General features: G+C 39.6%; 1 protein-coding gene across 1 annotated transcript in view; it reads left to right on the top strand.

Annotated features, from left to right (window-relative positions):
* Positions 1–5103: 5103 nt before the first annotated feature.
* LOC138003344 (X-ray repair cross-complementing protein 5-like) overlaps positions 5104–12500 on the top strand; it is a 20786-nt gene continuing 13389 nt past the window's right edge. The window contains exons 1-13 of the mRNA XM_068849364.1: positions 5104–5144; positions 6672–6785; positions 6870–6921; positions 7710–7826; positions 9031–9048; positions 9289–9337; positions 9421–9537; positions 9820–9940; positions 10042–10106; positions 10197–10314; positions 10732–10882; positions 10970–11079; positions 11328–11390. Of these exons, the coding sequence (XP_068705465.1) occupies positions 5130–5144; positions 6672–6785; positions 6870–6921; positions 7710–7826; positions 9031–9048; positions 9289–9337; positions 9421–9537; positions 9820–9940; positions 10042–10106; positions 10197–10314; positions 10732–10882; positions 10970–11079; positions 11328–11390 (1110 nt within the window). The 5' untranslated portion in view covers positions 5104–5129. The remainder of the gene's footprint in view (positions 5145–6671; positions 6786–6869; positions 6922–7709; positions 7827–9030; positions 9049–9288; positions 9338–9420; positions 9538–9819; positions 9941–10041; positions 10107–10196; positions 10315–10731; positions 10883–10969; positions 11080–11327; positions 11391–12500) is intronic.

The raw sequence follows: 12500 nt of genomic DNA, 5'->3' as shown, positions 1-12500 counted from the left end.
GCTACACTCAAATTATAAGAAGATCCTATTTTGTTCAGTGGCCATCGATGTTCAATTTGAGTCACGTAAAGCCAAGATTTTTTCGTTAACGTTCGACGAATGTTGGCCAACCCCAGTTCAAGTTATGACCCACGGCCCAGTTGTTCGAAAGCCGATTAACTTAATCCAGGATTAGCGTAAACTTTTGTTTCATTTTTTCAACTTTTTTCTTCTATTGTAAAGTTGTGCTGAATATCAGCGTTGAACAGCATTTGGGAGTAGAGAAATAAACTCCTTGGTTAATTTTTAATCTGGGATTAGCGTTAATCGGCTTTTGAACAACCGGGCCCTGTTCCTTATAAGCGGAGCCTTCAAAATTAAAGACAGCGCAAAGCCATTCTGAAGTAGTTCATTCAAAAAATTATTTAAAAAATCGTTTTCTCTTTCATGCTTCTAAGAAGGGCAGCTAAAATGGTCACCTCTGCAAACCAAACCGGAGAAGTTAGCAAAGCATGTCTATTGTACAACATTGTAATTTGCCATTTGCCGTCAGGTTATCAGTTACGTGTATTCCCTACATCAGCCCCTTGGTACAGTAGGGAACGAGATGTTTTGCCGTTTTAACGTACCTTGAGGTTGCTGAATTCGTATCGCTTAGAGTCCTCTCCGTTATAAAGAGCATTTTCTCGGGAAAGCCTTTGAATAATACAGAAAGTTCACGAATACTTCTGGTTGAGCACTATATGTTGATATAGCTCCCTCTTAGGGAAATCAAGTCTGTCGTCTGTCTTCTGAAATATGCCTGGCCTGCAAGAAGAGAACCCAATTAATTTAGGCTTTATCTGTTTCAGAACTCAAGGAAACATATTCCTCCCAAATTGGCTGTAGACCATCTTTCTGTTGAATTTTTCCATGCACATCAATAGGATTTCTGCTGATTATGGAATCGAAGTTTGTGCATGCAAAAGGATTTTTAAAAGTAATTTCAACTTCAAGCGATTTTAAATAAGATTCAGAGCATACATTATTTTGCACACTTTGAAGGGAGCGCAAATTTAATTTGACAAATGAACTCATTGGAAATTGAACTTGTTTGTTTGTTAGTTATTTATTTGTTTGTGCAGGTTGAAGTATTGGCAGCTATTCAGCTGATGTGGACCTGCTATACCCACCCACCCGTATACTATCAGACAGACAGCCACAACACCGGGAACATCCGTCCCCTACTCTTCTCGAATAGTGTGTGGGTTCTCTAACGTCCCACAGGAAGGTTATGAACATAGAAGATACTTGTGAGACGGGGCCTACCGTTTATAGTCCTTATCCGAGAAGACTTGAAAGTCTAACCATTTGCGGATGTAATTACAAAGGCAGCACTTTCTCCTCAGTTATTTACAGACCCTGAGTGTTGGTACGGCCGCAGTCGAACTCACGACCTCCCGCATGGCAACCCGATGCTCAACCAACTGAGCCACCGGTGCGCGGTAACTAGAAACAGACTTTAAAGCAGTCCTTTAACGACATCTGGTTTCACTTAAAAACTGTGTCCCCAAGAAACCTGGCCTTTCACTCCAGAAGTGCCACTTATAGATTTTACTTTGTGTTACGCCATACGATTTCACTCGTCAATCATGACGGCCTGGGTGTTTCAGTCAAATCGCTACAAACACACGAACATCAGTTTAGACAAGGAAAAAACACAGCGATTTTTACTTGCTCGCTTACTCGCTTAGCTTCAAAGGACCAAGACGTCGACACACATCAGTAATATAACTGACTTTCCTCTGTAAACGACCACACCACAGGAAAAAAACCTGGTCCCGTTCAAATCTTGTGGGGCGAGGATAGTGCTTCGCCGTCGCGACCGGGGTGACCTCTTAGGAATGTCTGGTGTCGTATAAGGCTTCCATTTTATTGATTAGTTTAACGTTCATATAATTGTCATAGTTATTGTTATTTTCTTGTTTATCACTGACTTGTCGTGCACGCAAAAAATGACCGTCACAATTCAAGGTGTATGACTTAACATTCCAGCGAATTTCGGCAAACACTTCTTTGTCTCTTTGGTTTTTTTGATGGAATTACTCACGTAATGGCAAGTAGGTAAAACACAACAATGAAGTGAAGGAAAGACAATACCAACGTACGTTTACTCGCTCGCTTGATTATCTCTTCAGGACCAAGGACCAAAACACATATTCACACTCCTTGGTCCCGTTTGATCCCCGCAGCCTAATCCTACAAACACGCGAACAAAGAGAAGAAAAGACAACAGCAATTTTTGATTTCTCTCATAGCTCGACAAGACCAAAACACACATCAATAACTAAATTTCCTCTGCCAACGACCGTTCAACAGGACAAAAAAAAACCTGATCCAGTTCGATCCCCACACTCAAATCTTGGAGGGCGAGGATAGGGCTTCGCCGTCCCGGGGTGACCGCTTAGGAATATCTGGTGTAGTAGGCTTCTACTTTTGTTGATGTAGTTATCATGGTTTGTTGTTTATTTCTCTATTGTGTACTTTCCACTGACTTGATGGTCGTCACAATTCATGGCTTAAAGGGGCTAGGCCACGCTATTTTAGGTAATTTTGTTTAATTTTGTTAATTATGAGCTCTAAACGTCAAATTGGCAGAGCAAGAGTCTTTCATTTGCAAAATCACGGCAACATAACAACTGAGAATGATTTTCAAGCTTTGTAAATGATATTTTGATATAGACTGATATAAATTTGAAAAAAGGTGGGCCGCCTTTTTTCAAATTTACCCAAATTCAATCCATTTCAATCCTCTCCAGTTTTGTCCATCCATGTCCCTTCTTGGCTTCCCTGTGTTTTGTTAGAGTTCTTCTATAGTTTTGAACAGCTATTTTGATATTTTAGTTAATTCTATGACCATTCGATCAGTGCTGAATATGCCTAAAAGAGCGTGACCTAGCCCCTTTAAGGCTGGTTTTCGCTAGCGACGGATGGAATTACATAAGGAGTGTAAAGTCAAGGAACAAACACAAAAATCAAGAGGAGGGAAGACAACGCCAATTTTCTCTTGCTCGATTAGGTCTACAGGCAATAACCCACATCAACATACTGTATTTGCCTTTCCTCTTCCTACGACAAAACCACATGGCAGAAACCTGTCCTGTCCGATCCACCCTTCAGTCAAAACCTACAAGACACGCCGCGAACAAAGAGCAGGAAAGACAACAGCGAATTTCACGTTTAACTCCAGAGGAAGAAAATATACAATAATTGACTTTTTTCTGTCCACGACAGTACAACGGGGAAAAGCCTGATCCAGCGCCCGATCCCCGCCGACAAATCCCACAAACACACGAAAAAACAGAAGGAAAGACCTTTGCGATTTGTACTTGACTGAACGCGCGGGCCAAAAATGGTCGTCACAGTTAAGGTTTATGAACTAACATTCCAGATAATTTCGGCAAGGAAAGTTCTCTGTGTCTTTACGTTTTGTTAATTGAATTATTGTTGTTTTCCTCTTTGTGTACCGTGCATGGACACTGAATTAATTAACGCATGCGCCAAAAATGGTCGTCACAGAGCGCTGACGAGTAACAGCCATTCTTCTGCCATTGCTGATCATATGACCCACACAAACAGGCCACAGGATTAAATGGGATCAGTTGACATTTTTAGCCCCTGAACAGTCAAATATACATTGTAAAATTAAGGAAACCTTGATGATTCGCGATTTAAAACCAGCGCTTAATGAAAATGTTGGCAGTGAGAAACTTCTTCTCTACTAGCCATTTTTTTCAAGCAGATTTAACTAGGTCTGTTTATTTTCGTTTATTTTTTCATTGTAATTACTTTCCTTATTTGGTATTAGTCTTCGTGTTTAAATTCAATTGTACTTAAAAATTTAGGTAACCGTTACTTTTGAAGATGCATGAATCGTCAAGTTCATAACAGTTTTACAACATGCGTTGTCTCGTCATGTTTATAACCGTAGTTTGTTTGTTATTTTTACTCAAGTTGAAATGGCCGAAGAATAAGAGTGTCTACAATGAAAGGTTTTTACCAAAGAAATCGGCGTTAGTGGAGATCTCGACAAAACGGACTCCTCTGGTTTGAAGAGTTAGATACTGAAATGTAGCTTAATAGTTACGGTTCAAACACCCAGTGCCATCAAGAGTTACTATAAACTCAGGTGCCATATATGGCAAAACAAGCACGCCTATTCAACAAATGACCATGTTTTGAAACATTTGTAACAATAAAGCTCGGTCGTTTAAACTAAAATTCCCTTCGTTTGTGTTGACTTTTTGAAGGAAACGACAAAGGAAAGGCATCTTGGGAAGTTTTTCATATGATATAAACAAATTTGTCATGCAGCTGCAGAATTTTTAAGAAAAGTCTTACTATATCGGAAGCTGTAACTCCAATAAAGGAAGCTTACCTCCGCTTTGTCTCTCGACTTTTGTCGCCATCAACAGTTTCTCTGTTTATCTCAATGCACATTTTAAAGAAACAGAATTTTGGCAATAATTCAACTCATAATCCTTGTTTCAGGCATATTAAGTAAGCAAGCATAATGACAACCCAAAATGCCGTCTCTTTGCCAAGGGACAAGGATGGAAACAGAGGCCAGTATGCCAGCTGATCGATAAAGGCGGGAAAATTCCCGCCTTTTGGCGGAGTGCGCCCTCGTGAAAGGAATACCATATACGGTCTCAGTGTGGTGGATTGTGGCTGTTCTTTTTGTCTTCTGCGCCCGGTTTTTCGAAAGCCGATTAAGATTAGGGTAAACTTTCGTTTCGTGTGTTCAACTTTTTTATGAAAGTTTCTTTTTCTTAATTTTTTTTTCAAGATTGACTTCCTCTAAGGTGAAATCTTGCCGCCTATCAGCGTTGGAAAAAAGATTTGGGAATAGAGAAATAAACTCCTTGGTCAATTTTTAATCTAGAATTAGCGTTAATCGGCTTTTGAACGACCGGGACCGGGGCCTTTTTCAAATCTTTCATAATGAAAAAGGTTAGAGTCACAAGAACAAAAATATTGAACCTTCTACTGCATTCGTTGTGTTATTCAAAGAAAGGGAGCGTGTGACTTTGCACGTGACTTACGTTTTTGGTTGGCGGGAAATTTAGGGGCAAGCTCGTACTTGCCCACGTGACATCATCCAAACAAAAATGGCTGCTGCTAAGGTAAGTGCGTGCGGTGTTCTTGCCCATTTGGGGGATTCCTTGTGGACTCAAATTGTCGTTTTACTATTTTTTGTGCCTTAAGCTGTGCTGTGTTGTAAAAATGGCAAAAGGGATTCGTTTGTGCTCACACGAACGAGGCCGTGGCTGGAAGACCTTCAAAAGTTCGAAATTCGATTGATTTTAAATGTAGCAGTTGTGCCATTGTCAGATCAAGCTCTCGTTACTCGATTGATTCACCGTTTGTGTAGTTTAGTCAGTTCGTAACAGATCGTAGCATTTTTGGTGGATTCGAAGTGCAAACAGTGATTAATGTCCCTATTCCACGATTTAAACTAAGAGTAGAGTGTAACGCAACTAGGTAGTGTAACGACAACAAATAAGCAAACAACAATATGGCGTAATTGAGGGGGACACAGCCCTGTGGCAGGTTTTACGCGACTTAATAATAGGTGCACAAACTAAAAGTCTCACTTATTCCCCCACTAACGTGGGAATAGAACAAGAGTATTGGCAGAGCCTTTCTTATCTCCCCAGCACAGCAGAGGCTGGATCGGACAAGATAAAGGCAAGGATATAAGATGGCAAGACACAAACAATGCCAAAGCCTGGGGGAAGTCGCTACGCAGACTTCACCGAAACACAAGGGGTGACCCCAGTTTATTGGCAAATAACAAACAAAAGCCTGTCTCCCGGGGAGGGAGGGTGGGAAATTTTAAAGCAAAATTGTTACAAACTGTGTACTCTCGTGCAAGCTGCCAGGATTATGCCCTGTTACAGTGTATTGAGATTTATATAGCAAGACAGTGTCTCAAAGTTCGACCAGTAGGTACAGCTGTACTATGAGCTAAAGAGACGCCACGTGGCGAGCTTGTCAGCCATGAATGGGGCTAACAAATGTAAGGACCAATCTAGAAAAAGCTAAGATATATCACTAGATTACTCAGCAAGATAGAAGCTAAAATACAGACATGAATAGCGTTTGTACTAACTGCTAGAATAAGGGAACATTCACGATCATTCATGAATTCAGCATTTGATATTGTTCTATTATTTATCTTACTGGATTGCGTGACGAACGAAAGCAGTCTTGCCCTCTAGGGGTGTCATGTTCCATTAACTGCGTTTTACCAGCCGGTAAAAGCATTACAATAGTGTGATTACATTTTGATGTGCTGTAATATTTGAATAGGAGTTTTAAAAACATTCTTCAGGGTCAGGCAGGAGGAGGGGGGGGGGGGGGGGGGTGTGGTATACCAGTGTACCCGAAAAAAATTCGCCAAAATACCCAAAATTCATCCAAATATACCCAAAATTAATGGAAGCATTGTATACTGCATACCTGAAATTCAAGGAAAGTGATATACAGAATACCCGTATTTAAGCTGCAATATACCATATACCCGATTTAAAAAGCCCCTGTATACCATATACCCAAAAACCCTGGCCAACCCTGACTAGACAAATTTAAGACCTGCTCGATGAAACTGTTGCATTGTTTAAAAATCTTATACTCAAGTTCTTATGCAGGATGCTGTTGTCATCATTCTTGATGTGGGACCATCAATGTGTCAGGCTCCCCCCGGACACGCCACCTCATTGGAAACTTCAGTCAAGGCTATTAACATGATCGTGCAAAGAAAGGTAGGGAGTAATCAGCTGCATACTGTGTTGTAAAAGTATTATTCTTTCCTTTGTAATATAGAATTAATAGATTTTGTGTTTCAGATGTTTGCAAACACAAAAGATGAGTTTGGTTTAATTCTGTTTGGAACTGAAGGTAGTGTATGTGACTTACCTGATTAATGAAACACTGGGAAGGTGAGATTGAAGGCTTGGTGGGAGTTTGTGTAGGCCGGGGGAGGGGGTACTTGCTTATATGGACTATATAGGTATGTGCAGCTGTGAAGGGTATGGTTTTCAAGCAGTTTACTCTAGGATAGAGTATATTAATCATAGCCTTTCGGTCTAGAATAGGGTATTATTTTTCACGAAACTGACCAGTCGCTTGAAGATTTTATCAAGACTAAGGAAACCAGAAATTCCCACTCAAGAATATAAAAAAATCAAATTGGCAAAGTGTCAATAAATGGCTATCATGAAACACCGCTGGATATTATTAATTGTCAAGAATCGCAATTTAGATGGTAATCGGTGGGAGTTTATTCTAGTATAGGGTAGCCAAATGTGGCTGAACTAGCTCTGGTATAGGCTAAGGGTTCCAGGGTCCCAGTGGCACATCCCCACCCTGAAATTCCTATTCCTCGGGTGTGTAGGTGGGAAAATGAAGATAGTGGAAGCTTGGTTCTAAAGTTGTAGATTTGAGGTTTACTTGTGCCACTGCAATCTCTATTCATCCACACTAGGACACTGTGTTTTCTTTTGGTGATAGCCCTGGATTTAAATTGCATGTGACTCCTTTCAACAGTGGCTGAGTTTTTGTTTTGTTTTGAATTTGAACCCACCAGGCTTTATTGACAGCTAGCTGGTTGCCCTCTTCCTTGCCAAGCATAATTTCAAAGCATAAATTTCACCACTAACTCTTTCATTAATTTTTTGATTTGATAGAAACATCAAATCGTCTGAATGACAAGGAAGGAGGGTATGAAAACATCTCTGTTGTTCGCCATCTTGCTCTACCAGACTTGGAAATGCTACGGTTTGTGCACAGCCAAATCACACCAGGTGAAAAAGGCATTCCTTTATTCACAGATTAAATGACAAAATAATTCAATGGAATTAGCTGCTTGGGATGGGAGAAAGGATGACTGAATATTCAGAGTCCTATAGGCATTACAGGGGAGGCGCGATGGCCTCATGGTTAGTGGGCTCGACTCCAGATCGAGTGGTCCGGGTTCGGGGCCTGGCCGGGGACATTGTGTTGTGTTCTTAGGCAAGACACTTTACTGTCATGGTGCCTCTCTCCACCCAGGTGTATAAATGGGTACTGGCGTAATGCTGGGGTAACCCTGCGATGGACTAGCATCCCATCCAGGGGGGAGTATAAATACTCCTAGTCGCTTCATGCTACGGAAACTGGAGATAAGCGCCAGCCTGATGGGCCTTCTGGCTCGTAAGCAGTGACTTTATAGGCATTACACCTCTAAACAGCTATAGTTTTTTTGTAGATGCATGAATTTATAGAGCTGGCAGACCAGCAGGACATTTTCAGATAGAAAACACACTTTTTCTTTGTATTACAATAAATTCCCCTCTTCATCAACAAAAGCCCCCTCCACCCTGAGCAACATTATAATACAACTTAAACTTCTCGGACACAACCTATAGCCAACGTTTTTTGAAGGGGGGGAGGGGGTCCGTAAGGAGTGCTGAAATGTGGTGTCTCAACTCCTCTGTCGCAGATTGTAGATAAGTGACTCAGCTCCCAAGAAAATCTTGTAGGATAGAGAATCCAACTGGTTTTACATAGGTCATAGGTTCGAATCCTGCCTAGTTGTGCATCCTTCCCACCGGTGCCTTATCGATCCCTTAAAACATCTACAGCTAGATTTGAATGAAACTAGCTTCAAGATTCGGGGTGAAAAAGCTATAAGCACAAGCTTTTGGTTCCATTCTCCATCTTTGAGTTGAAAGTTGAGTTTAATTCACTTGCTGGGACGAAAGTACATGTGTACAGTGCATCTCACCAAGAAACCCTGGTAGTTTTTTTTATAGTTAACCTTTGAAAAGTTTCAAAAGTGTTTTTGCATTCTACTTAAATTTTTTTGCAGTAAAAAAGACTCTCTTGGTCTGTAAAATTATAGCTGTTGGCTCAGGCTCATAGTGTTGCATGCTCCTGTATTTAATAAAAATATTCATTGTTTTGTTATAAAGTTAATTAACACTGAAATGAGGCAACTAAATAATTATTAGCTTTTTTTAATTGCAGGCAATGTTGAAACAGACTGTATCCTTTCAGTCCCATGGGAAATGTAGTGTCAAATTGGAAGTTGTGTGATTTTCAATAGTAAATGTATTTTATTGTTTTAATTTATCAGACTGAGAAAGATTGACCTCAATTTACTCGGCTAGATATGTCAGGAAGCTTGTTAGATGTGTTAAGTTATAAAAAAAATTAATAATGAAGTTGTTTTTCAATGGTTTTTTTAGTCTTAAATTCCTTTTTCCTTAAATCATTACCTCTCAGTTATTGATGCCATTGTAGTTGGTATGGACTTGTTAAGAGAAGAGAGCAAGTAAGATTTCAAAATGGAATTCCTTCAATACTTTATGAAGTGATCACAAGTCATGAATATAAAAACACTTTTATTTTTTGAAGGGGAAAGTTTGAGAGGAAAATTTATATGTTTTCTGATGTTGGTTCGCCTTTTGGAAATGATCAGCTGGAAGCAATCATTGAAGGATTAAAGAGTTTAGAGATTCAGTTGACCTTAATGTGAGTCTTTTCCTTAAACTTTGTAAGTAAACACAAGCAATGCAATATCAGAATTTTATGTACATTGTATGTTGGGGTTCAAATTTCTTGCCAGTTTAAAATTTTTCAAACCATTTCAATTTTGATTTATGCATTATCATAATTTGGGATATTAATGGAAATCAAAAGGAACTGGTTTTAAAAATGTTGATGCCCCTGACTTACTTTCCATACCCACAAATTGTTCGTAAGTACAAGTTTTTTTAATTTGTACTTGAAATTTGTGTATTACTCCCTCAACAGTGGACCTGATATGTATGGTGATGGTAGCGCAGATGATAATGATGATGATGATGATGATGATGCTAATGTCAGACGTCCTTCGACTTCAGTTTCTCATAGGAAAGAAAAGACTCCTCAGCAGGTTTAAATAATTCTATATGTACAATGGCTACCTTGTAAATTAACCTTTTGACTCGTTTGTCATTTTCTTTCTTATTTTAATTCATGTTACTAATTTTACAGATAGCTGGAGAAAACTGCATGAGGCAAATGTTGGAAGCTGTAGATGGAGAGACCTATTCCTTCTGGTGATTGTGTATTTTGTTGCATGCATTAGAAGCTTTATACAGCATTTCTGAAAAAAAATGTTTGAGTTCTATTTTTTTGTACAATTTCAGCCATGTTCTTCCCATGCTGAGTTACTTCCAGACAAGGTCGATCAAACAAACAACTGTCTTCAGGGGACCTTTGGAAATAGGAACACAGTTAAAAATCAATGTTTATGGATACAACAGGGTACATGCATATATGACTGTAATTTTCATTGCTTGTTTAACCCATTGACTCCCGGGGATTCCCCATTTACGAGTAAAATCATCTGGCATTAGACAGACGGTTTAGGCCGGTGTGGGTGTTAAAGGGTTAACCCATTCACACATAAAGTTGCCCCGGTTGACGTTAGACATAGTAAAATCTATAAGTCTTGCAATTACTCTCAGGTGGGATAGAGTTAAACAGGAAAAAAGTTACATGTTAATGACATTCAATGGCATTTGAACCCATGACCTCTGCAATGCTGGTGCAATCCGCTCTACCAACTGAGCTATGAAGCCACACAGTTGGGAGCAGGTCAATTTGTTGGGCTCATTTCCCATACTTGTATGCATCCTATTTCATCCAAATATTGTTATTGTTTTGTTCAATAATACAAAGGTAAGAGAGGAGAAATTAGCATCATGGAAGAAGCTTTCTGCTATCTCCCAGACATCACCAAATCCAGACACAATGGAAGTACAGATGCAGAGATCTTACCACTTAAATGATGATGACGACACTGAAGTAGAGAAGGAAAATGTAGCACAAGGTACATGAAGGAAACTTCACCAATAATATTCAAATTTGCATCTGCCAGCTGTAATAAGTTCTGAGTCATAATGTTTGTGTTCATTAGGTTATCGTTATGGTAAAACCTTGGTTCCATTGACAAAGATCGACAAAGATAGCATGAAACTCCCCACAGAAAGATGTTTATCAGTGGTCTGTTTCACACCAAGTGAAAATGTAAGCAGGTAACAATAGGTGCAAAACACATGTCACAACATATCCTTGTGGTCTTTGACTTTTGACCTTGCCTTTTTTTTACCTTTTGTGATGATGAGGATGATGATGGTGATGATGATGTAAATTATCAGTAAGAGCCATCAGATAATGAAAATGTTGGGGCCACATACAGTATTTTAATCAGAACAAATTGTGATACAAATCTAAGGTAATAATTAAGCTTGACTAAAAGTTCTTTTTTTCCACAGGTTCAAAGGTACCAGTACATAGGAGATAACGTTATTGCATTTGTCCCTCAACCTGGAGACCAGGTATTCAGTCACTGTTATAGTAATGGTGGAAGTCAACGGAAATGAAGTATTCAGGTTGCCTTTGAAACAGAAAACAAAAGGGAGCTTTGTTTGCTAGGCAATACCAAATGAAATGTCAGATAAATTTCGTCAAGAATCGTTACTCATGATGAAATGCCACCACATTACCTAGTAGATAACTATTGCTAATGTTTTCGGGACAAAATTTGCCACCTGGGCCATTGTAATTTCGAGTAAGAGTGAGGCATTTCAATGAATGTTACTGAATCTATAGAAGTCAATTATTGACACCTTCTTAAGCCCAAACAATACAAATGTATGACATGAGCTCAGATTTTTGCTTTGCTATTTTGGACCAATTTTGTCACGGATTCCTGGAAAGGTCATCTGTGAAACTCTAGATGACACCTCGATCCATTCATCATGATTGATCATCAAGTAATGACTCAAACCATAACTTGAGAATTCAGTCCCTAGTCTACCACTTTTATAAAAATCAAGTGCTGACCCAGACACATGTTAAAGGTGAAGGCATTGCAACTTGTTGCATGCAGTATGTAATCAATAAGATTTGAAGCATGGCTTTAGTAATGTTGGCACAGGGTGGCTTTGGTTTGCACACGCACCAAATTATGCTACAATCCTGGACAAAAGTGTTGGGAAGGTAGCGTCACTTTTGAGATAGCCCCCCTCTCCCCATTATCAATGTTGGATTTTGCACCAAACAAAATGGTGACTTTTCTTCCAACATTGAATATGGGGGAGGGGGGCCACAAGAGCATGCTCTTTCCCAAATAGTTCGGCCAATAGTTAGAATAATCGAATTAGGTGCGAAGTGAAGTGATGCGCGCAACCTTCCCAGCAACTTTTGACCATGATTGTAGTCTTGACTAAAGGCTCTATAAAGAACTTGACGATGAGCACAAGACAGTGTAGATACAGTACGCATAGAACTAAAATCCAGATGGATGAAGAAGTTGACCGTACGAAGTCTACACTAGAAATGAACTACTTTTGAAAACACTAAAACTTATGACTAGCAAAATGTGCTTGACACAACCTAGCAAACATTACGCATCTCCTATGCGGGTGTTAGGGGAAAGAATTTGC

Source organism: Montipora foliosa, chromosome 5, assembly GCF_036669935.1.
Source record: "Montipora foliosa isolate CH-2021 chromosome 5, ASM3666993v2, whole genome shotgun sequence".
Taxonomy (NCBI): domain Eukaryota; kingdom Metazoa; phylum Cnidaria; class Anthozoa; order Scleractinia; family Acroporidae; genus Montipora; species Montipora foliosa.
This window is presented reverse-complemented; position numbering and strand designations above follow the sequence as displayed.